Source organism: Patiria miniata, unplaced genomic scaffold, assembly GCF_015706575.1.
Source record: "Patiria miniata isolate m_02_andy unplaced genomic scaffold, ASM1570657v1 HiC_scaffold_22, whole genome shotgun sequence".
Lineage (NCBI taxonomy): Eukaryota > Metazoa > Echinodermata > Asteroidea > Valvatida > Asterinidae > Patiria > Patiria miniata.
In genome coordinates this window covers 15,357,721-15,381,888 of record NW_024037061.1, presented here as the reverse complement: position 1 = coordinate 15,381,888, position 24,168 = coordinate 15,357,721, and the positions used below count along the sequence as shown (strand labels likewise).

Sequence of the window (24,168 nt, the reverse complement as noted above, 5' to 3'; positions counted from 1 at the left end):
CTGCACTAGTAATATTAAAGAGATGGATGATTAATTTTGCATTGTTAATAAATATAAATACTTTAGACATTATGCTAATACTGTATTGTCGCTGTCCAATCAGAGCACGAGTAAGGAGTTCCCATCCCAGGGCCTAGCCGCTTGGAAATAAAGTAGTCCCTGGACCCATGGGAACGAGGTTGCGGGAACCAGTCAACACGCCTTTAAATCTTCAACTACACGTTAATCGTAAAATAGCATTCATTCATACTGACGTGCAAGTCGTCACGCACGCTTTGCCTTTTGTTGATCATCGAACCGTTCAAAATTCACCTTTTTAACTGCACCACGTCAACAAACGGGCCATTCTAAAATAGCTGTTGGGAATCTAGAATACTTTGTAATGATTTCTATTTGGAAACAGCGTCGTTTTATTCGAATTTAGTTGAGGTAGGAACTGGTCGAAAATTCCTGTTTTCGCCGGCAGGAAGGGTTTTTCTCCGCGCAGACCACACGCATGCGTGAGTGTTGTCGAATGTCGTCAGAGCCCAACCCACGGCGAGCCTCCTCCATTCACGGTAAACGAACTTCTCCGTAGATCGTCGGCCATGTTGTCCGTTCAGTTGCATCAGAACGGGAAGGGATAACAATTTCGCGACGAGAGCGGTGGTTTCGTATTAATTTTCAAGTGACCTTTCGTACATGTTCATATCACTTGCCTGCTTCAGGAATTATGAGCAGTTTTCAGTTTTCCACGCCGGAAGACATACGTGAGTATACTCTCTTTGCTTTTGTTTTTTTTTAGGCCCTATAATTTTTCGCATGAGAAATGTAATACGGAGTCATTGCCACTGCACTGCGAGTGTCACTGTCAGTTGTCGAGTTTATCTTGATGTCTGTGTTTTAAGTAGTACTGTTCTAGTGAATCTAGTAAGTTAAAATCATAAAAAGGCAAAGCTAAATTGATCAAAAATGAAACGGGAAAAAATGTTGCAACCTGACGACAAAGTTTAGCGGTTGTGTACAAAGTCTATTTTTGAAGAGTCAAGAAATGTTTTAAAGTATTTCCTAACAAAATTGGAAATGTTTCTCAGTCCCAGATTCATGTCTTATCATCATTTTGCAATGACTGACCTTCATTGAGATGATATATGTGATGCGATCAAGCTACATGAGTCGTTTGTCGGGAATTTTCATTTGGAGATACTGGCCAAAATAGGACCACTTCATCACATCACCTTATCACATTTCTTGGTGTTCCGACTTCCATAATTTTTTAACTAAAGATGGAATCAGGATGCGGTTTTCACTCTTTTCAAATCTGTAAGTGTAATAAACCACATTTCGACAGGGGTCGACAAACGACTCATTTACTGTAGCTTGACCAGCTTCACATATGAAGAAAAAAGTGGCCTCAGGTTGCAACATTTTTTCTATGAAATGCACATGACATTTTAATCTAGCCTAAACATGACTTGGCAAAAACCAAGCAATTGTAAACAGAGCTGGCTTGTGCAAGTAGATGCAAGCCACGTTTATTGACAATGTTGTTTCATGGGCTTGCACTCTGTAGTGTTGTCACAGTCACACCACAATTTCTTGCTCTCCCATTGGTTAGTTTTAGAGGTGTGACCGTTTGGTCATGAATATAACTACCCAGCCCGGCCCTTTGATAAGATGCATCAGAATAACAAAGGCCCATTACATAACATCCTTAAAGCCCAGTGAGTGTGGTTTACTAGTACAATCATAGATGCTTGCTCTATGGTGTAATACAGTGAAATCTTGATAGGTCAAACCTCAAGGGAACAGGTTCAAAATTTGAGTTTGGCAGTTGTATATGGCGTGTCAAACGTTGCAAAATTCAAATGTTTCAGTATACAGTGCGTGAAATTACAGTCGGACATCGGACATTTTCCGACCACTTTCATGGTTTGTCCGACCAAATGCAGATGTGCTCGGACAAAATGTCCGAGCGATTTATGTATTCTTTGTGGAGTTGTCTTTTTCAGAAGTATGAAATAAACGGTTGCACTCAAAAGTATTTTGTTGTTTTACTTTATTTCCGATGATCCGGTCTGTAATACTTACCGTACGCTGAGCGGCTGCTAACTACATGTACGTGTTGTCTTATATTCACGCAATAGATGCAACGCGTTTACACCCCAATACATGTAATGAGAATTTAGCAAGATCAAAGTACGTTGTGTTGCGCGGTATGCTTTAAGTGCGTGATTGTTACTAAATTCTCACAACGTGGCTTACTACAGAAACGAGCGCGTGAATGCCCGGCGCTTGTCATTGCAACTACATAGTGTGTATTATGGATACGTACGTACGTACGTAAACATACATACTGTACATGTACACACGTGTATGTACCGTCCACGTGTTTGAAGTAAACGCGGCCTTTTGAAAGTTCGTCTCGCAAGGTTTCACAGAGTAATTTACTTGGGAAAAAGGAGCATTTCAAGTTTTCAATCATGAAGAGAGCACTATGTAAGTATGTTTTAACTAGTCCTCGACTGTTGATAACCTATTTGTTTGCTCATGTGACCTTCAAATTTGGAACGCTAAATGGCAGATCAAAACTTGACAATGGCAGAACACTTTTGATTGTGCTCGGACATTTTGTCTGACCACTTTTTTTGTCTAATTTCACGCACTGGTATATATGTTTGATGTTCAATATTTATGTGTTATCTTTTACATTTATGTGTGATGTTCAATATATGTGTGCGATGTTTTTCAATATTGTGTGTGATGTTCAATATATGTGCGATGTTTTACATGTATGTGCGATTTTCAATATATATGTGCGATGTTTTACAATATATGTGCGATATTTTCAATTATGTATGCGATGTTTTACATTAAATGTACAACGATTTCGATGTAATTATGTGTGATGTTTTACAGTATATTTGCGATATTCTCAAATATGTGAGCGATGTTTTACAAATATATGTTTGATATTTCGAGCAAAACATTTTGGTGTTTTTACTTCTGTATTTGATATTTCATCGTATATGTATTCGATCTTTTGCAATATGCATTTGATGTTTCACTTTACATTTGATGTTTCGTTAAGAGTCGCAGTCTGGTTACTAGACCGCAAAAGGCTGAACATTTTCCTAAAGTCAGTGTATGAGACGTGATTAGAGCCAGACCTAAACGGTAAAAACCGAAATTGTGGGTAATCTTGGATCATGTGCAAAGCAGTCATTGTTTGGGCAGTACCACCAGCTGAATGTGTTTGTTATGTGGATGTTTATGATGTTAGCATGGTGCTATAAAAACCAATCTGCGCAGCAGTACCGGGTGCAATTTATTCATCATAATTCTCGGATAAACAGCCCATCCAGTGTTGTATAAACAAGAGATAAGAGTTACAGAATTCGTTGGCTTTAAATAAATGGCAGACGCGAGGGCTTCCTTGCTCTATGGTGAGAGACTGAGGATATTTTTTGGCAAAAAAATGTTTTCTTTTTTAAAACTTCACGGATTAATATTTAGTGCAAGGGGTGAAATAATATTTAATACTAATAGACACATAACAGTGAACATTTGACATGGTCAAATGTGACGACGAATGGAATGTTAGTAGTGGGCAGCAGGGAAAGAACGTAGTATCCAGATGCCATGAAGTCTAGATGGAGAGTCGAGAAGTATTTCCAACAAAATCGGAAATGTTTCTCAATCCCAGATTCATGTCTTTCCAATGATTGACCTCTATTGTGATGATATATGAAGAAAAAAGTGGCGTCAGGTTGCAACATTCTTTCCGGCAGCAGTTTGAAAATTCCAGGCCGCTCATTAAATTTGGTCTAATTACTGAAAAAGCACTTGACCAGTGATTAGTTTGAGTCCTTTGTTTAAGTGCATGCCATATTTGTGCCGATATATTGGCTCATCGAGAGTGAAGCAACGGGAGACTGTTAAGACGTTGGTGGCAGCAAATACACCGGTCCTTTTTTTCCATTGTTTGCGTCATATTGAGCATGTGTGCTTTAGCTTAAACATGATGTAAACAATTGAAAAGGACTGGTGTGTTTGCCGCCAGCAACGTCTCAAAAGTCGCCCATTAAAAAAAATGCTTTGTTGCAGTTGCACAGTACCGTGTCATTTAATTTGTAACATATAAAACACAGGTCTGTGCTAAGAAATCTCAGTTATAAACAATCCTAGATTTGTAGTCCTGTGCATGAACTTAATCAAAACCTTGTGCATCCCCGATCTAAACTTTGTCCGTCATAATCAATCATGTCTCCACAATTCTCCTTGGAACTGTTTCAGCCAAAGCCCAGCCTATATGCGACCTGCGACCTCAGACAGGTAACCAGCACCAGGTCCTTGCCTACAGGAACAGTTCAGCCAACCATGAGACTTGGTCTGTGACGTTTGCGCCGGACCGCTCCTACTTTGCCTGGTCGTCAGGAAATTGCATAGTCAGACTTGTGCCTTGGGATGCCCAGAGAAATACAGTGTAAGCATCAGGTTGAGGCCTGAATGAATAAAGTTTTAAAATTGTTCTGCTTCCAAAAACGGAATTTGCAATAAAAGTGACCTTTAAACCAACATAAATAGAAGGCCTAGTGTTTTGATCCTTCGCATGACCTTTCCTGAAGGTAAAAAGATACCCATACATCCACACTATTGGATTTTAGCACCTGGGTTAACCCTAACCCCCTAGGCCCTTTTTGCTAAGAACCATCCTCAATCCTCCCAAATCCTCCAAAATTTTGCAACTACGCCTAAATTTTTCAAAATTGTCAGACAGCACTGCCTCGAATGCATTCATTGTCAATCCTCCAAAATCCTCCTCATCCCAAAATTTTGCACTCATGTTTAAATGGAGGATAACCAATGCCAAATCCTTCAAAATCATCAGACAGTCCTGCCTCAAAATGCATTCATCCTCAATCCTCCAAAATCCTCTTGTGCTTCAATCACCATTCATCCTCAATCCTCTAGAATCCTCCAAAACCGCCAGGAGGATTTTGGAGGAGTGAGGTAGGTTAGGGTTAACGGTGGACATTTTCTAAAATTACCACCAAAAAAATTATCCTCAAAGAAGGAATGGAATGGCATTGAGGAAAGCATACGTGTATACATGTCTCTTAGGCCAAAAAAAAAAAGTCTCCGGTTTCTGGTATGCGCGCGCGTCGCCGTAGCCATGCGCGTCGGCAAAATGAAAAAGTTTTTTTTTCAATACAAGATGATGTCTCAAAACCGCCAAACTCACTGGTTTGACTGGAATTCTGCTGCTGCACAATTTTAACGTGTTTTTAGATGGGGTTATGATCGAGAATAAGCTTTATGTGGCCTCTCTGGACTCCCATATATTTGCACTAAGTTTAGTCGGGCACCATTTGCAGTCATCAGCCGACATTTGAAGCCAAAAAAAAAAAAAAACACGTAAAAAATAAAAAAGCCGCGTCGCCGCACCACTTTTGGGGCAAGCTCCATACCAGAAACCGGAGACTTTTTTTTTTTGGCCTTAGGCTTAGCTTCAAAGTTCAAAGCAATGACTTTACAAATGTAACTAAAATTTTGGGCAGTGTGCTGTAGATAGAGCTACTTCAATGTAATTGACAAATTCATCATTGGCATTCTTAGGGCTTCAAATGCCCAGTGAACTTTTGGACTGAGTCCAAAACTTAGGTGTCTTTCATTGCACTCTGTGCCAGACTAGACCCCTGATCTAGTGGGGTTTTTTAACAACTGACCTATTGTGCTAGATGCTCCATTTGAATAGCCAAGTCAAGTTTTAACTAAAGGTCAATCTGAAAATGAATAAAACTGCTGCAAACTCAGTGCTTTCTGAATGGATTGACCTCGCTAAATATACACACCAAAACAACTAGAGTAGAGGGCCTAACACATTGATCCTAAACTTTTCATAAAGTGCGTATTTACTTGTAGTAAAACCATAAATGATCTTTAGACTTAAAGGGAATGTACATCATTGGCTTTTGCTGTAATTTTCAGAAATGAACTATTTGAGGTGTTAGCATAATAGATGAAATATTGTTAAACTAACATGTTTGAAGTTTTGTGTTCGAAAATGCTGGAAAAACCAAGAAAAACAAAAATGTTCAAATAGTCTGGTTCCCTGACTCCACTAAAGATGAAATGGATCAATTTATAGATGCCGGAAAAATGTAAGGTATGGAAACCAGTCTAGCTGGACTGCCTGCACCCATTCATGAACATGTAACCAATAGCAAACAAAATTTGGACTGAAAAAGGGTACATTTGCAGCAGTAGTTGAAAAGTAGTTAGGTTTTTCCAACGGTGTTGTTGGCCGACCACTGTTGGAAATTTATACAAAAATACCACTTTTCTTGAAAATGACTTCACAGCAGGTGCCATAATTTTACAGGATGGTTTAGACTGTCATTTACCAACATCCTAGTAAGGTATTTCGTACAAACTTGGTAGTTTTGTTTTTTGATGTTTGCAAATGTTGTATTTTCCCTTTAAAAAATATTGGGAAATCGATGCTTACAATTATGTAAAGGAGGTGGCTGAGCTTTGAAGCTGCATAGTCAGATGCTTGTAGGGTTAAATTTGTTTCTTCCACTGTGCCATGGCAAGTAACACCAAGTTGTAGTTCCCAAACCAGTTGTGTCACTGTCAAACTATGTAATTTCATGTTTATTTTGAAATATTATCAACAAATTTTGTTTCATAAATTTTAAACAAAAGTTCCCCCTTTTTCGCCCGTGTCTCGCAGTCAGGACATAAACAATGTCAACGTCATTCGCTATGGTGCAGTCAACCTGCAGCGGAACCAGCAGCAGTACCTGCAGCAGCAGGATCTGCAGCAGCAACAGCAGCAGCAAGAAGAGCAGCAGGACATGACAACCAATCGCGAGATGAAAGTCATCCGCTGTGGCGAGCCCGTCTGGTCCCTGGCCTTCGGTGCCTCTAAGCCCCACAAGAGGTGGAAGCATATCAACATCAAGTACCACCACTTTGAGCACCTGGACTCCAGCTACGACTTGATCCTGGCCATCGGGCTCAAATCAGGCAAGATCATGACGGTCGACATCGCTACAGGTTGGTAGAAAGTTGCATATTAAGCCTCGGTCAATAGTGCAAACGAACACTTCGTGTTTCAACTGAACACTGTGAGCAAGTTTGGGCGAGAGGTATGATTCAGGATAGTTTGACAACTTCACTGGCACATAGATTAGTCAACTATAGAGGAATCCGGGCGTGTGAACGTGAACACAGTACACTCACTGCCCCCCCCCCCCTCTTCAATGAGGAAACCATTGTGCGTGCCATTGTACAAATCAACTGCCCCCTGACAAATTATTGGAACAATAGCTAGCACAATGATTTCACCATTAAAGGGGGCCTCCGTGATAAAAAAGATAGAAAACATGGATTTGTCTTCGGTCTAGTCAACAATATGACACTGGTTGAATCACTGGTTACCAATCAGCATGCATTATTGCACAGCAGGGAGCCAGGACTGAAAAGTTGACATTTGACCAATGTTTGAATCAAGAAGACATTTTATTATACAGGGTGAGTAAAAAAAAAAAAACCCAAATGTCGGGACTGTTGTTTTAGTGAAGTTCTGCATGTAGCACTTTCAAAATCTAAGATATGAAAGCCCAATTCATAAGCTTTCTTTTAGTACAAGAATCATTCAAATCACTCATGTACTTTTTAAGTTACGGAATTTTAAACACAACCACTGTTTTTAAGGTTCTGTCCATGGATCACAAAAAAGGTGTGCGTTCTTTCAGCAAAACGAAAACAATTCACACACATCTCTAGGTGATTTCTTTTCATTTTGCTGAAAGAACACCAACCTTTTAAGTGATCCATGGACAGAACCTTAAAACGATGGTTGTGTTTAAAATTCCGTAAATTAAAAAGTACATGAATGATTTGAATGATTCTTGTACTAAAAGAAAGCTTATGAATTGGGCTTATATATTCTAGATTTTAAAAATGCTACATGCAGAACTTCCCTAAAACAATGGTCCCAACATTTGGGTTTCTTTTTTTCTTGTCACCCTGTAGTGCTACATTATGTAGTTAATCTTTTATTTTTTTCTTGGCTTTATGAGTGAACTGTAATGTCATTTCAGGACCACCTTAGGTAATGGGAATGAAATCCGTTGTTATGTGCATCGTGGGCAATGTTTCATTGGCAAATTTCCAACTAGGCCACGGTAGGCTGCCATGTGTCTAGCGATTGCGGATTATCATAACACAGTTCAGATAGCAGAGTTCTACAGAGTTCCCACATTTCCAAGTATAATCTACATGTAACACGTACATAGTGAACTTTGCTCACTTTACCAGTAATTATGATCCAGTGAACTTCCTCTTCTATCAGTTTTGTAAATAAAGTCTGAAGATCAACTGAGACGCTATCATTCTATTGCATAATTGCTCAGCAGGCGACCAGGAAAGTCAATTTTTTTTACTGACTTGTTCATTCCAGACAGAATGGCAAATATAAACAAATGTGTACGTGCCGAGATTCCCCGTGTTGTCAGAAGTATTTTAGGTTCAAGTCCATAGCCAAACACATCTCCAAAATGTTTATTTCTTCCACTGGTTTAAGGGGCATTCCATAAATTTGGGGTCCAAATGTTTGCGTCCCTGTTACTGATGGATGTAAGATTTTGTAATTCAGGATACATTCTTTAAAGGTAGAGTCCATCATTTGCAGCCATCCGAGAAGTAACTGGCGTAATTATTGTTGAAAAACTAACTTGGTTGAAAGATAGTAAGGGGACTAAACTCCCTGTGAAATTATTCTTTCTGGGAAGCTGTCATTTTGAAGTAATCAACGAAAGAAGGCATTTCCAACGGTGATTCTTAAGAAGCACCGTAGGAAAATTTAAATTAGTAGTTCGTTTTGTTATTCAGCGAAGCGCGCACAAGTATTCGAACGACGCACACGCGCGCGCGGTTGTTATAATTCGTCGGATCAGTGCGCGACGTCGCGTATAGTTGCAATTCAAAACAATTCAAAACATGATTCAGCAACTTTTGATTTGAAATTGAGATCTTAGAATGCTGTTTTTCTCGGAATGTACAGCTGAAGCTTAGCTGAAACTTCATCAGGTTGGTTGCTCAGTATCCTTCATTAGATTTTGAACTCTTTTGTTGCTTCAAACGAACAAAATGCACAAATTACAAATGATGGACTATACCTTTAAATTAATGCCTCCTATCTCCAAGAGTGATTATGTAAAAGCAAAGTACCTGTCAAACAAATAAAAAATTAGTTTGAAGTCAATTTTAATGATCCTTGCATGGCAAATTACACAGGTCAGGTGTAACAGAGACACCAAAAAAGGTCACACTTTTGGATCCCAAATGTATGCAATAACCCTTAACCCTAACCCACCTCACTCCTCCAAACTCCTCCTGGCGGTTTTGGAGGATTCTAGAGGATTGAGGATGAATGGTGATTGAATCAAATGAGGATTCTGGAGGATTGAGGATGAATGGTGATTGAAGCACATGAGGATTTTGGAGGATTGAGGATGAATGGTGAATGAAGCACAAGAGGATTTTGGAGGATTGAGGATGAATGCATTTTGAGGCAGGACTGTCTGATGATTTTGAAGGATTTGGCATTGGTTATCCTTCATTTAAACACGAGTGCAAAGTTTTGGGATGAGGAGGATTTTGGAGGATTGAGGATGAATGCATTTTGAGGCAGGACTGTCTGACAATTTTGAAAAATTTAGGCGGAGTTGAAAAATTTTGGAGGATTTTGGAGGATTGAGGATGGTTGTAAGCAACAAGGGCCTAGGGGGTTAGGGTTAAAGTTTCAACTCTAAATTTTTTGTGTGAACCAAAAGATCAGCTCAAAATCCACTGAAACACATGATCCGGTATATTTATTGGTTCAACGTCAGTTCCATATGTTTTAGTTATGTCCAATGTACATTTTTCTAGAAATCAAGTTTTTTTTAATGTTTGATTCTTGCTGATGTTTTTTTTATAGAAAGTTGGTATTTTTCTTCCACTTTGTGGCAAACATCCTACCTGCAAGTAGTGACATGGTGTTTTTAAGCCCTGTTGGCAAAAGGCCATGTCGGCATTGAACTCGATTTTTATCAGGATGACGGTTCATACTTTAACAATACAGCTCTGTGAGCTTGCTTGCCAAACTCAGACTTGACTAATACATGTATACCTACATAAATAATGAAAGGTTTGCGGAAACACCATGTGCGAATATGTGCGAATAAAGAGAATGGTTCTGAAAAGAACCAGAGGTATAAACTCTGTTTATACACTTGTACCTACATTGTACAACAAAAGTGACACAGTACGTTTAAGTCAGTAATCAGGTAGCTCAGGAATGGGATTTACCCAACTGGTATTCATTAGACACAGAAAAGAGTATAATAATAATCATCTTGATGAATTATTAGCACCCCCCCTCCCAATAAAAAAAAGGCTAGTACCAGCAAAAAAGAGCTGTATTTCCTACTAAGGAAGTTACTGATCATGAATCAAGAAGAGAAACAAAACTTTTACTCTTGAAGACTCGACTAAGTTCAATTTGGGTTTTGATCTCTCAGTGAAATGTTTGCTTTATTTCCTTGTTCCTTTTTTGTGCTGCATGCAGGATTGGTAAAATGAAAGTGCGTAGGCCTATACATTTGTAAATAGGGTTGAATTGGCATGTTTGCTTTTTTTTCAGATCTAGTGGAATTTTTTTTTTTTAATTCCCTGTGGACTTACATATTTGTATTACAATTACATGTACATGCACATGTTCAGGCACATGTACACGTAGAAATAAATATAATTTAAAATTATTCTCACTGCGTAGAAAATGGTAAATTTCAAGGTCAACTTTGAAGGCGCAATAAAGACACATAGGAATACAGAAATACCATTACAATACCTGCTTGTGCTAATCGGGTGCCATCCATGCATAACGAGATAATTTGGTCTTTATTATCCAAACACAATATTAGTTTCATGGAGCCAATTTTCAGAGGGTTTTAGGGGAATTTTGAAATTACAAATGGAACAATTATGTTGATCCTGTGCAATTAAACTATTCAGACATGAATCCTTTGTTGTGGATCATTCACGTTCTATACATTAGCACCAGTAAATTTAAATTGTTTCAGACAAGTGATTACATACTGTACAAGTTGTCCGTGGTAGCACTAATGTATGTGTTTCAAAAGTCATTTTTTAAAATGGCTCTGTGTCTTGACATGGCTTAATGAGTCTGTATAAAAATTGTCGTACTGCCGCTGCGAAGTGCAATGGAAAGTATACGTGTACATGTACTGTGTATTTAATGATTGTGAGGTAATTTTATGCTGGAACGTGTAGTTGGTGATAGTAAAACCAAGCCTCACAGTGCAGATTAGGCAATGAAGTACACAGGTGCAGGGCCTTTGAATTATTTACAATGTGTCACTTCGCATCCTGCATGCATATTTACAATTACAACAAGATGCTGCCAGCATACATATCTTGCTTTTGAAATTTAAAATGAAGGAAGCTGGTACCTGCATTGTTTTTAGATTTGAAGATTGTATTTGCATTTATTTCACTTCAGTTTTCAATTTCACTTTCAGTTTTTCTTAGTGTGATTTAAAGCTATAGTCCATCATTTGTAATTAGTGCATTTTGTTCGTTTGAAGCAACAAAAGTGTTCAAAATTTTATGAAGGATACTGAACAACTTACTTGATGAAGTTTCAGCTCAGCTTCAGCTTCATATTCTGAGAAAAACAGTATTCTAGGATCTCAATTTAAAATCAAAAGTTGCTAAATCATGTTTCGAATTGTTTTGAATTGCAGCTTTACGCGATGTTGCGCACTGATCCAACGAATTATAGCAACCGCGCGCGCCTGTGCGTCATTCCAATTCTTGTGCGCGCTGCGCCGAATAACAAAACGAACAACTAATTTAAATTTTCCTACGGTGCTTCTTAAGAAGCACCGTTGGAAATGCCTTCTTTCGTTGATTTCTTCAAAATGAGAGCTTGCCAGAAAGAATAATTTCGCAGGAAGTTTAGTCCCCTCACTATCTTTCAACCAGTATGTTTTTCAACAATAATTACGCCGCTTACTTTTTTGGATAGCTGCAAATGATGGACTCAGGCTTTAACAAAGGATTTTATCATCAAACACAAAAATCAAAAGTGTGTATTATGAAAATGTAGCATTCAAAAATTCAGAGATTTGGGTTTTCTGGTTTAATGTTTTATTTATAAACATCATGTATAAAAGCATTCCACTATTTTCATATTTTTTTTAAAAAATTCTACTCCAGAGCAAATACTTCTTCTGATGGATCACAAGGACGTGATCCGAGACCTGAAGTTCTGCTCGGACGGCAGCCTGATCCTCCTGTCTGCCTCCCGGGACCAGACTCTGAAGGTCTGGGACCTGAAAGATGATGGGAACATGGTGGTCACGCTACAAGGCCACACCAACTGGGTCTATGGATGTGCCTTTGCCCCGGACATGACCATGCTGGCATCAGTTGGCGCTCAGAAATGTGTACGTATTCACAGACTAAAGGCCCTTGCATTGCTGTCCAGAATCTTTGTTGTTGTCGATCCGGATTTCGGGAACCCCTTTCGGACTAGTAAGAATCCAGTGCGGTGTCTGCACGGGTTTGGCGCTGTGCGCAGGTCAAATCCAACCCTGGCCGTGCTCTACCTGGGCATAACATCCAAAATCTACTGCCAAGCCATGTACAAACTAGTCTGACTATAACACCCGTAGTCAAACATCTCATATATGAAAGAGTAAGAGTAACAATTTTAGTTATTGTTGTAGTAAATAATCTGTTGCATTTGTATTATATTAATTTGTGACAAATGGAAAAAATAAAACAATACAATATATGTGAGGAATGCAAATTTTATGCGACCCCACGCGCAGAAGGCGCCCGCTGAATGGTCAGACTCTGGAGGTTATCCGCTCCGTTCACAAGTACCCCCTCACCGGCAAAGAAAGTACAGTGGGGGGGGGGGGGGGGGGGGGACTGACCAATGCCATCTTGCCTGACTGCAATTTTGCCACGACGCGCAGCCATACCACTTCGTGTACATAGTACAAATCCCCTGGTGTACGTGCGTCACACACAAAGAACGGTGCGCGTCCACCAGCTAAATGTCCCTCCCATGGGACGTCGTTGCTAGGTAAAAGGGCGCCCTCTTTTGTTGGCGCACGGAGCCCATAAAGCCTTGCTGGCTGTGCAAGGAGGCATTCCATAGACTACACGTACGTATGTACAAACCAGTACTATTTCACCTGTGTTCAATCAGACCTGGTTCTTTTCACGGTGGACCCCAGTTGATTTCAACACAAGTATGCGAGACGATAGTGTGAAAGGCCCTATCCCGCTGTGGTATTTAGTCTAATTTTTCTGAATGTTACAAAAAGCCATAGTGTCTTTCGCGCGAGTGTCGGGCATCATCGGCAGTGCATTCGAATGCCGCTTCCAGTGGTCTACTCCCAACTTTCTCTTCCTGAATTTGATTCAATTCAAGGATTTTATTATCGATACCTTGCAGCCCAAGGGATAAATTGTGAACGAGTTATGTTAGCGTTCAGTTCTGCACCTGGTTTCCTGAAATGTACTACCAAAACTGAATTCCCTGCGTGAGGGGTACATGTACACGGAGCCCATAAGATAACCCTCGTTAAAATAGGTAATTGCTTTATCACCAAACCATGCTAAATCAAACAATTTCAAATTTCTTGATTGTACCTTTTCTACAGTAGTTGCTCTCTGTTGGTTTGAGCAGGTTTCTGGCATTCCTGATTTAGTAGGTGCTTACAGGAAAACATGAGAGAGTTTAGAGATGGGAGAAAACCTGTGGTTAATAGAGTTAATTTGCGTTTTAAATCTCAAATTGATTTTGTGATCAATCAGGTTATCGTCTGGGACCTGAAGGACCGCAACCTGAGACAGTGCAAGATACTCCGCCGATTGACAGGGCACCACCACGACGCAGTGTCCTGTGAGTTCTCACCGGACGGAGCTCTACTCGCCACTGCATCTTACGATACAAGAGTCTTGCTGTGGGACCCACACATCGGCATAATTCTTCGTCAATATCAGTAAGCATATGAGTCTGACATGCTGGGCCCCATCACATTGACGGGCTAAGTAGAAAATAGTGCTTAGCAAATTCATATACAATGCAAAAATCAGCTGGGAATCTAGTGTTTCTGGCCAGACTGGATTCGGGATTTTTTTCTTACAAGTGCAGACTTCATGGCTGAAGATAAATGCACCGCCAGAAACACCGGGGTCAAGACCAGGACCCAAACCCACACTCTACTGATCAGAAACACCAGAGCTTGAGTCCAGTGCTCGTAACTGCTCGGCCATGACACTCCTGAGTTTCTCAGGTCCAAGTGCCGTAGGTTCCATAAAGTATGTTTGATTCATCTCATTGATGGCGCCCTCTACCGTTGCGACAGCTTGGCTATAGCTTGCCATTGACCAATGGGACCATAAGCAAAATCTGGTCTTGGGCACAGACCACTGAGAAACAGTCATAGAAATGGCACATTGGCACAATTCTTCACCAATATAAAGCACCTTTAACTATTCTGAATCCTTCAAATTTCATCCATTGTGCATGAATAGACCTAAGACATAATGACATCACACTTTGTTTACACGTGCACTTTCCTATGGGAGCCAGGAGGGGACAATTGGCCGGCATCATCACCTGGCTCCCGTAGGAAAGCGCACATGAAAACAGTGTGTGACGTCGTTATGTCTTAGGTCTATTCAAAGACACCTTCTTTGTATTTGAACTTTCAAAAGGGAACAAGTCCAAACAAAGGCATTGATTTGCAGTTTTTACTTTTGTTGTGTTTGGCATGAAGCATATTGCCCAATGTAAACTTCCACACTGTCACTCGGTTATCTAAAACCAATCCTTTTAGTGAGATTTGCCGATGAATATAAATCATGTCATGTTACAAATATTAATCTCCTGTATTTAGAAATATTTCCAGAAAGAACCAGTGGTTACTTTGTTCCCAAACAGACTGTGTATCGTCTAAAATGTCTAGAAAGCACTCTCACAATCCTTTTTTCTAAACCAACATTTCTTCACAGATGGGATTATTATTCTCATGGTTTTACCTGCAAAAACCTGATCCTTGTATTCGTTTTTGCGTGCAAAACTTTAAAAAAGATACGCAAGGCTTATCCATAATCATTCAGACTTGTTTCTTTTCAATTTTTCCCCGACAGCCACGTCTTTCCTCCCCTGTCACCCGTCTTTGCTGGTGGTTCCAACAACAACTACGTCAGACACATGGCCTTCTCCCCGGACGGCAGTCACTTTGCTACAGTCTGTGATGACAAGTAAGAACAAACAACATGCGGTGATCAGAGTTGTGATCAAGTCGATCACAAGCCATAATCACAAGCCAGTCACAAGTCAATCATAAAGCCGTCAAAGGTCACTCACAAGCCAGTTGCAAGTCAATCACAAGCCACTTGCCAGTCAATCACAAGCCAGTTGCAAGTCAATCACAAGCCAGTCACAAGTCAATCACAAGTCAATCACAATTCAATTGCAAGTCAATCACAAGCCAGTCGCAAGTCACTCACAAGCCAGTCACAAGTCACTCACAAGCCAGTCACAATTCAATCACAAGCCAGTCACAAGTCACTCACAGGCCAGTCACAAGTCAGTCACAAGTTCAACACGAGTCAGTTGCAAGTCAATCTTAAGCCAGTCACAAGCCAATCACATGCCAGTCACAAGTCAATCACAAACCAGTCACAAGTCCAACACGATTCATCCAGTCTCAACTCAAGTGATAACCTATTGAAAGAAACCGTAACAATAGCATCCCTTTTGTCACAGGTCATCCCCTGTTACTTGTGACCTGACTTCTGACTGACTCAGTTTGACATGTGATTGACTCAGTTTGACATGTGATTGACTCAGTTTGACATGTGATTGACTCAGTTTGACATGTGATTGACTCAGTTTGACATGTGATTGACTCAGTTTGACATGTGATTGACTCAGTTTGACATGTGATTGACTCAGTTTGACATGTGATTGACTCAGTTTGACATGTGATTGACTCGTGATTGACTCGTGATTAACCACTCTAGCAGTGATCACTGTAGATTACTATTGGCTATGTTTAGGGTCATGTTTTTCATTTGATTCAATCAATTCACAAATCCAGAAATATAATCGTTGTGTAGTTGGGTTGCCTCATTTTATTTTAATAAGGGAATCACTTAATTATCAAAATCACCACATTTCAAACTTTTGACACGCTCCCCAAAATTCAGACTAAATGCGAGCTCGTACTTAATGAGACTTAAAGTTTTCTTTTTGCTTAAAGTAAACATCACTCAGAAACAACAATTATCGATGTCATGAAATTATTTGTTCAACTCGCTAATACCAACCCTCAACCTACCTAGCGGTAACATTGGATTGTTATCTGTGGTTTCTTCATTCTAGGTACATTCGTTTCTGGTCCCTATTTGACACGTCAGATCCCATCTCAGTCTCTATGGTTGTTGATGGACTGTGCTGCAGTTACTCAGCAGATGGACGCGTCCTGGCTACAGGGTAAGTCTTTGAGAAAGTTCGGTTTGTTTGAAGCAACAAAAGTGCTCAAAATCTAAAGACAAGTGCTTAACAACTAACCTGATGAAGTTTTGGCTCAGTGAATGCTGTATTTTCCGAGAAAACAATATTCTAGGATCTCAGTTTCAGTTCAAGAGTTGCAGAGTCAAGTTTTGAATTGCGCTCGAAATCAGTGTCCGGGACACGTTCTCATTCAGCCGATTGCATATACCCGACGTCACGTACTGAACTGATGAAAAATAGCAACCGTGCGTGTATGTGCGTCGTGTCAACGCTTGCGCGCACCCATTCACGGATTCGCCGATTTACAAACCAACTACTAACGGAAATTTCCAAAAATGCGTCAGTTGAAGCATCTTTGGAATTGGCCTTCTTTTATTGTTTTCTTCAAAATGACAGCATGGCAGAAAGATTAATTTACTATCTTTAAACAAAGTAAACATTTGTTTGCTTTGCTAAAGCAAAGTCGTTTGTGATCATAGCTGTTTCTGAGGAATGCACCTATGCATGCATAAGTGTTACTGGTCACAGGCAATGGTTTAATGTGGACAAAGTAGGTTTTGTTTCATTATGAAGTTGCAGATACTCAGTTGCAGGATTGACTGTACTTTGAGGAACGCAATATCAATTTGTTTGAAGTCATTGGCATATTGCCCACTATTTTGATGGTCAACAAAACCAGGTCAGAATTAATCTGAGATACCAAAAATAGTATTCGGATCAGCTCAGTCCTATTTGAATTGAAAATCCGAGCATAAAGTCAGAATAAAAAGCCTTGAGCGACTTGAAAGTCTTTTGCACCCGGGTGATTCTATAAATTTGGGGTCCACTTTTTTTTCTGACATCTATGATTTTATCATTCTGATGCACTCTGTAATGCAGTCGAGAGGGCGTAGCAAAGTACGGAACCCAACATAAAAACAATGGTTTGAATTCATTGTTAATGATACTTGAATGGCAAAGTAAAAAATACCAAAGAAACAGGAACAGGGAAAAAGTCTCACACTTCGGACCCACAAATGTATAGAACGATCCAAGTCAGTCTTTAACAGCAGACTGCGCTATCTTTGTGTGCTGAATTTACAGTCACAATTTTAACTTTAAATCCCGGGATTCTTGTTTAATATTCCACAGGACAAGAAATGGTTCGGTTCATTTCTTGGTGGCACCCAAGGAGGTTCAGACGCTGCAGCACCTGTGCCGTCTTGGCATCCGTCGACTGGTCCCCAACACCAACAACCTAGACAAGCTGGGCCTGCCGCCTGGACTCAGGAACTACCTGCGCTATGACATGCTCACCTGACACGCGGTAGGTGTGAAAAGGTTCGCAGTCTGGGATTGGTGTAGTCTGGATTTGGATTTTGTTGTCCTTATGCAGTTTCCACCACGCCAAATTCGTGCTCATAGGAAACAACGCAAAATCAGACACGAAGAGCGCCCTCTAGTGACGCTCAGGGGCAAGGTGGCAATATTTTTTTTTACTAGAAATTAAAGATAACGACCTCTAGGACAATTTTCTGTTCAATTTTACCAGTGGCAGCCACATCAATTTTTTTTTTTTGCAATCCCTTCCCCAAAACCACCCCTAAAACAATTGCCAATCCCTGGGCCCAGGTCTAACTGTAACCCCCTGTCTCTATGCGAAATAGACCCACAAGTTGTTGTTTTTCCCCAACAAAATCATCCGAGGTTGAAGTCACAAATGCTTGATTTCCATAAACATTTCTACAATCAACCCCAATTATAGGCTGCAAGGACCTCTTATTCACAATTACCTGTGGGATCACAAAATATTAATGAGCTCGCGCGCAGTAATTGACAGCGGTTTGTAGGTGTGAGCCCTGCAGGGGAATCCTGACAAGCAGCCGTAGTTGTACGTGTAGATGGTGCTATCAATAAAATGAATCACATCCGGTCTTGAGAACTTTGGCAGAGGGACCAAAGAAATTCTAAAAATACCTCACAAGTTTAGTACGGCAGATAGGTGATGGGGTTGTGCCATTGCTGATACAAGCATGGCATTTGGCACACAGTCAGAGTACGTCATGAGAAAGATATCTGGCTAAAGGGCCATCGCAGATTTGTACTTTGACAAAATATAGGTAGAATAACAAGCAATGGCATCCATTTTGAAAATTTTGAAATTGCTTGTTATTCTTCCTATATTTTTTTCAAATGACAAATCTGCAATGGCCCTATACCCACATATCTTTCTCGTGACATACTCTGACTGTGTGCCAAATACCATGCTTGTATCATCAAAGGCACAATTCCCGTAATATCTCCCCAATCTGTCCCACTAGTTCACATCAGCTTGAATACAAGTTTAGTTCGGACCAAGACTATCCGCTCCATTCACAAGTACCCCCTCACCGGCAAAGGAAGTACAGTTGGGGGTGACCGACCGACGCCATCTTGCCTGACTGCAATTCATTCACCGTGAAGCGCAGCCACTGCGTGTACATAGTACAAATCCCCTGGTGTACGTGCGTCACACACAAGGAACGGTGCATGTCAACCAGCGAAATGTCCCGCCCATGGGACGTCGTTGCTAGGTAAAAGGGCGCCCTCTTTGTCGGCGCATGGAGCCCATAGGGCCTTTCACACTGTCTACAATCTCCGTATTGGACCCGGGTCCAACACAGAACCCCTGTCACACCAGCAAGAATCCAACACGGCTTCTGTACGGGTTTGGCACTCTACCAAGTAAAATCCAATCCTAGTCAGGACCAGGGTTGAGAGGCTCTACCTGGGTCGAAAATTTAAATTAGTAGTTCGTTTTAGTATTTGGCGAAATGCGCGGAAGCATTGGCACGAATGCACGCGCGCGCGCAGTTGCTATAATTCGTCGGATCAGTGCGCGACATCACGTATAGCTGCAATCGGCTCAGTGAGAACGTGTCTCGGATGCTGAATTCAGGCCCAATTCAAAACATGATTCAGCAACTTTTGATTTGAAATTGAGATCCTAGAATGCTGTTTTTCTCGGAATACACAGCTGAAGCTGAGCTGAAACTTCATCAGTTTATTTGTTCAGTATCCTTCATTAGATTTTGAGCACTTTTGTTGCTTCAAACGAATGAAATGCACAAATTACAAATGATGGACTATATCTTTAATCGTGTTGATTTCAACACGTGTAGGGGAGAGGACAGTGTGAAAAGGCCCATGGTTGGTACTCAGACCCAGACAATGCAGGAAGCTTGGTAGTAAGCACACATTGTTTGAGGCTAGACAATCTATTTTTGGTAGTTGTTCAAGTTCATTGTGCAGATCTGAAATCAGTGCCATGTGTCTAGTTATTTTTGAGCCTCCAATATACAATCCGATGTACATGGGAATAAACACCCAGGTTTTAGTGTACAGCTTCCTCAGTACTTGCTTCAAATTCAGATATCTTTGCTCCCACAATTGCAAGTATTTGTGCACTGTTTTTTTTCCATTAATATCCAAACTCTAAAGCCCCCAAAACATTTTTTTTTCCCCCTTGTGTAAACCGACAAGGAGAAAACTCTTCACTAATTAGAATTATAAGCCCCCAAAATAGTAGCATCCAAATGAAAAATACACAGTGTGATGGCATTAGTCCCCATCATGTGTACAACACGAATATTTGAGTCGGGTTAGTTGAGTACCAAATTGCATAGGTTTAGCCAAAAGGGATGTCTGGGTGCCAGACTGCCCGTTTTTGATCTGGAAACTGTGCAACTCGCCAGTCAAGTTATGCTACTCTCACGTAAGCAAAGTACTTTCGCAGGCCCAACTTCCTAGTGGAATAAACATACTTTGTTCTTTTTCACCAGGTGGCAGAAACCGACACACTTCTCAATCTCTTCAGGGTCTAAGGTTCTTACTTACGCAGATGCCTTACAAAGCCTTCTTGCACGATGTCACTGCGCCACTGTCCAAGGTCAAGGTCAAAGAGTATGTGGCGGATGTAATGTTTCCGGATTCGCGTGACGTCCTTTCGCACTCCCACCAAGGTTTTCTTGTACTATTGCTTCAGATCAGGTATCTTTTCATGCTTCCTGTACAATGTAGACACTGTAGAATGACTTTGATTGTAGGCACTTGAATAAAAACAGAGAATTTGTATTGACCAATCCGAGCAGGCTATGACTTTTATCTCAAAGGCCCCTTCAGTGGTGAAAGCATTGTGCTAGCTATTGTTCAGATAATCTGTCACGGGGCAGTTGCTTTGTACAATAACATGCCCAATGGTTTCTCCATTAAAGGGGGCCCCAGTGAGGGTACAATGATCACGGGGCTGGATTTGTCTATACATCACAAGTCCAGCAACAAGTAAATCACTTGTCAATTCACAAGTTTAGTCGCATGTGACAGGGGCTGAACAGTAACAAAGGAAAGCCCCGGTCACAGTTCACATGATAAAAGCTCGTGACTTAACTTGAGACTGGACTTCTTGTGATGGACTTGTGAGAACTTATGATGGACTTGCAAAGGACATTCACATGGGTGGATCCCCCTGCCTTCGTGTGTAGATGCCACCTGCTTGAAACTAAAAAATATCTGCGGTTCTTTGTCGGTCGCCTGCATTTTTCTGTCAGTCACGTTGCATAGAGCGCCCTCAGTGAGGTCAGGTGTTCGTTCCTCTGTAAAAAGCATGAGAGTAGACACTACGTTTTCAGTGTCAACAAATTTAGATAACAAAATCTGCCCTCGACGAGGGCGCTGTGTGCAAAGGGTCTGTAGTCACTGGAGTTCCTGCAGATTTTAGAAAACTTTTATCACTCGGCAACAGTTGCTGAAATTTTGCAGAATCTGTTAGAATATCCATAGGCTTCGAGCCAACTTTAAAACTGAAATTGTGCAAACATTGTGGAATATCCTCAATACTATCATTCGTCAGAAAATGTCGCTGAAATTCCGCAGACTTCGTAGACTTTGAATATGTGTAGGCTTCTTGTCCGTAGTATTCTCTGGAATTGTGCACACTAGACTCTGAAGAAAAATCTGCAGTCTTGTTTGTGTTACATGTAGCATTGATTGGAACTCTGTTTCCACTTTCAGGGTTGCTTTTCAAAAGGGGATCCTTGTTTGTTTGTTGGGTTGTTTGTTTAGTTTCATTCTGAGGAGTGTATACACATAGATTGTTTGCATTGCAGCCATCTTTGAGGCGTGCTTTTATGTTCAACAGGGGTACGCATGGGTACACCTCTCATACATTCATTGTTAATGAATTAACATAACAAAACACACCTCAACGATGGTTGCTGAATGCAAGTGTCTATACCTTTTGAGGAATATAATATTTTTTTTCAGATTTCAAAAGGTTTCCTGAAGTATATTTAACATGTTTTCTTGCTTTTGTACTGTAAATATGTGTTTTATAAGAATTTTTACGAGACGTGCAAATTTAGCCATCATTTCTCCTGTTTTCGTTGTGTACAATTTTTCATGTAGAAACAGATTCCAAATATGCACAGCTATTTGGTCCTTAAAACAGGGTTTGTGAAGTTTCAGACCAATTAATTGATAAAAAATCAGTCATTTTTCTGAAGTTTACTGCAATTTGAAGGACATTTTGCAGAACGGAATGCAGAACTTTTATGTTGTTCACACTTACAAATCTACATGTATAAGTCCATGCATATATTGAAGAGATTCAGAAAATTGTGCCTAAGCTCCGTTTTTTCCTTTAAATTCTTGGACATGTATTAATCCTTCCCCTGTACATACGTAAGAAAACTGTGAATATTAGCGCAACTGTACAAATGTCAGTCAGGCCATGATCCATTATGTTCAAACAAGCATGAAGATGTTATGGCAATTTCTCATCATTTTGGGTTTGGATCAATATTCCCTTTTATAGTGTAGCCCTAACTCCTTCGGGCGTGTGAAAATCATACGAAAATGGAAGATTCAGCATGTTATGTTAGGGACAATTGTAGATATTGTACAATACATGTAGTATTATGCGCAGTTATTAAAAAAAGAGAAATCTGTTTCAAAAGATGAAAGAAAAACCAGTAACCAAAAAGTTTTACTATATTCTATTTTTTTTTCAATGTTGAGTGTGCTAATAATATTGCTTTTAATCGCTAATACTATCACATGAAATGTCCATTTGTTACCATTGATGGAATGGAGCCTTATACCTTCGAGAAGCATTCAAGCTACACAATTATTAACTTGTGTATGATTGCTTCTCGAGTATTTACTAGAAAATTCTTTTCATCAAAGTGCATTTACTTAAATACTTAAATACATGTTTAGTATTGTTAAAGCTACAGTCCATCATTTGTAAGTTGTGCATTTTGTTCGTTTGAAGCAACAAAAGAGTTCAAAATCTAATGAAGGATACTGAGCAACTAACCTGATGAAGTTTCAGCTAAGCTTCAGCTGTACATTCCGAGAAAAACAGCATTCTAAGATCTCAATTTCAAATCCAAAGTTACTGAATCATGTTTTGAATTGTTTTGAATTGCAGCTATACGCGACGTCGCGCACTGATCCGACGAATTATAACAACCGCGCGCGCGTGTTTCCAATACTTGTGCGTGCTGCGCTGCGCTGAATAACAAAACGAACTACTAATTTAAATTTTCCTACGGTGCTTCTTAAGAATCACCGTTGGAAATGCCTTCTTTCGTTGATTACTTCAAAATGACAGCTTGCCAGAAAGAATAATTTCACAGGGAGTTTAGTCCCCTTACTATCTTTCAACCAAGTTTGTTTTTCAACAATAATTACGCCAGTTACTTTTCGGATGGCTGCAAATGATGGACTATACCTTTAAGTATTTTGTGTTTGCTTACTTGCATGATCCAAAAAGTATGTATTGAAACCAATTCAAAGATGTTCAGGTGCTTATGTTAATTAATTTTGATATATTATACTATGTGAAACGAACTTTTTTGGAAGAAAATTGCTTTCTAAATTATAAAGCTGAAGAGGTAAAGCGGCTTTACTGTTTGTGTCAAACTCGGGTGAACGTTTTGAGGGTGGAGCTTTATATAACATATTATCGTACTTACGCATGCGCAATACTACCAACGAGTCCATGTTTCATGTAGTCGGATATGCACCCTACACTGGTTCAAAAATGTGTAATTGCAGAGGTAATGTTACGGTACCTTTTTCTTTCCCCCGTGTGATGAATTTGTCAATAGCCATGAGCTCTTAAATAACTTGGGTACATGTATAAACATGAACTGTGAAATATGCATAGGCCTAAGTAAAAAGGCAAATTCCAATCAGTTTGCCTAGTAAGAAGTATATTGTGTACACCCAAAAAGTGCTTTGAAACACTCACTGAAATGTTAACGATTGCATCCATAAACACCAGTTTGCTTGGCTCGGTTTTAATATACGGCCGGTGTCCAAGGCAAAATGGTGTTATTAAGTGCCCAATTTCTCAATACAAACGTCTGAAATATATCGTATACACGATTGGAAATGCTAAACATGTTCATGTAAAACGTCTGACAGTGTAGATTACAATGTAGATCTAAAAACAACTTTTGTAGTTTTGGAGATTTCAGGATTCACCCACTAGTAAATACATACAGTAATGTTAATGTTCATATTGACCTTTTTACTGTACA

The 24,168-nt window shown here is 40.0% G+C and overlaps 1 protein-coding gene across 1 annotated transcript; it reads left to right on the top strand.

The window, feature by feature from the left end:
* The first annotated feature begins 241 nt into the window (after window positions 1-241).
* LOC119729981 (WD repeat and SOCS box-containing protein 1-like) lies at window positions 242-22,844 on the top strand. The gene is made up of 9 exons (XM_038202770.1): window positions 242-749; window positions 4,276-4,465; window positions 6,719-7,044; window positions 12,277-12,506; window positions 13,891-14,078; window positions 15,232-15,345; window positions 16,472-16,582; window positions 17,735-17,909; window positions 20,404-22,844. Exons 1-8 carry the CDS (start codon window positions 713-715, stop codon window positions 17,901-17,903), a joined length of 1,365 nt encoding a protein of 454 aa, XP_038058698.1. The 5' UTR covers window positions 242-712; the 3' UTR covers window positions 17,904-17,909; window positions 20,404-22,844.
* The last annotated feature ends 1,324 nt before the right edge of the window (window positions 22,845-24,168 follow it).

Coding starts and splice junctions, on each gene's coding strand:
- LOC119729981 (XM_038202770.1), top strand. CDS start 713: ATGAGCAGTTTTCAGTTTTCCACGCCGGAAGACATAC. Junction 7,045..12,276: donor GACGGTCGACATCGCTACAG/GTTGGTAGAAAG, acceptor ATTCTACTCCAG/AGCAAATACTTCTTCTGATG. Junction 12,507..13,890: donor CAGTTGGCGCTCAGAAATGT/GTACGTATTCAC, acceptor GTGATCAATCAG/GTTATCGTCTGGGACCTGAA.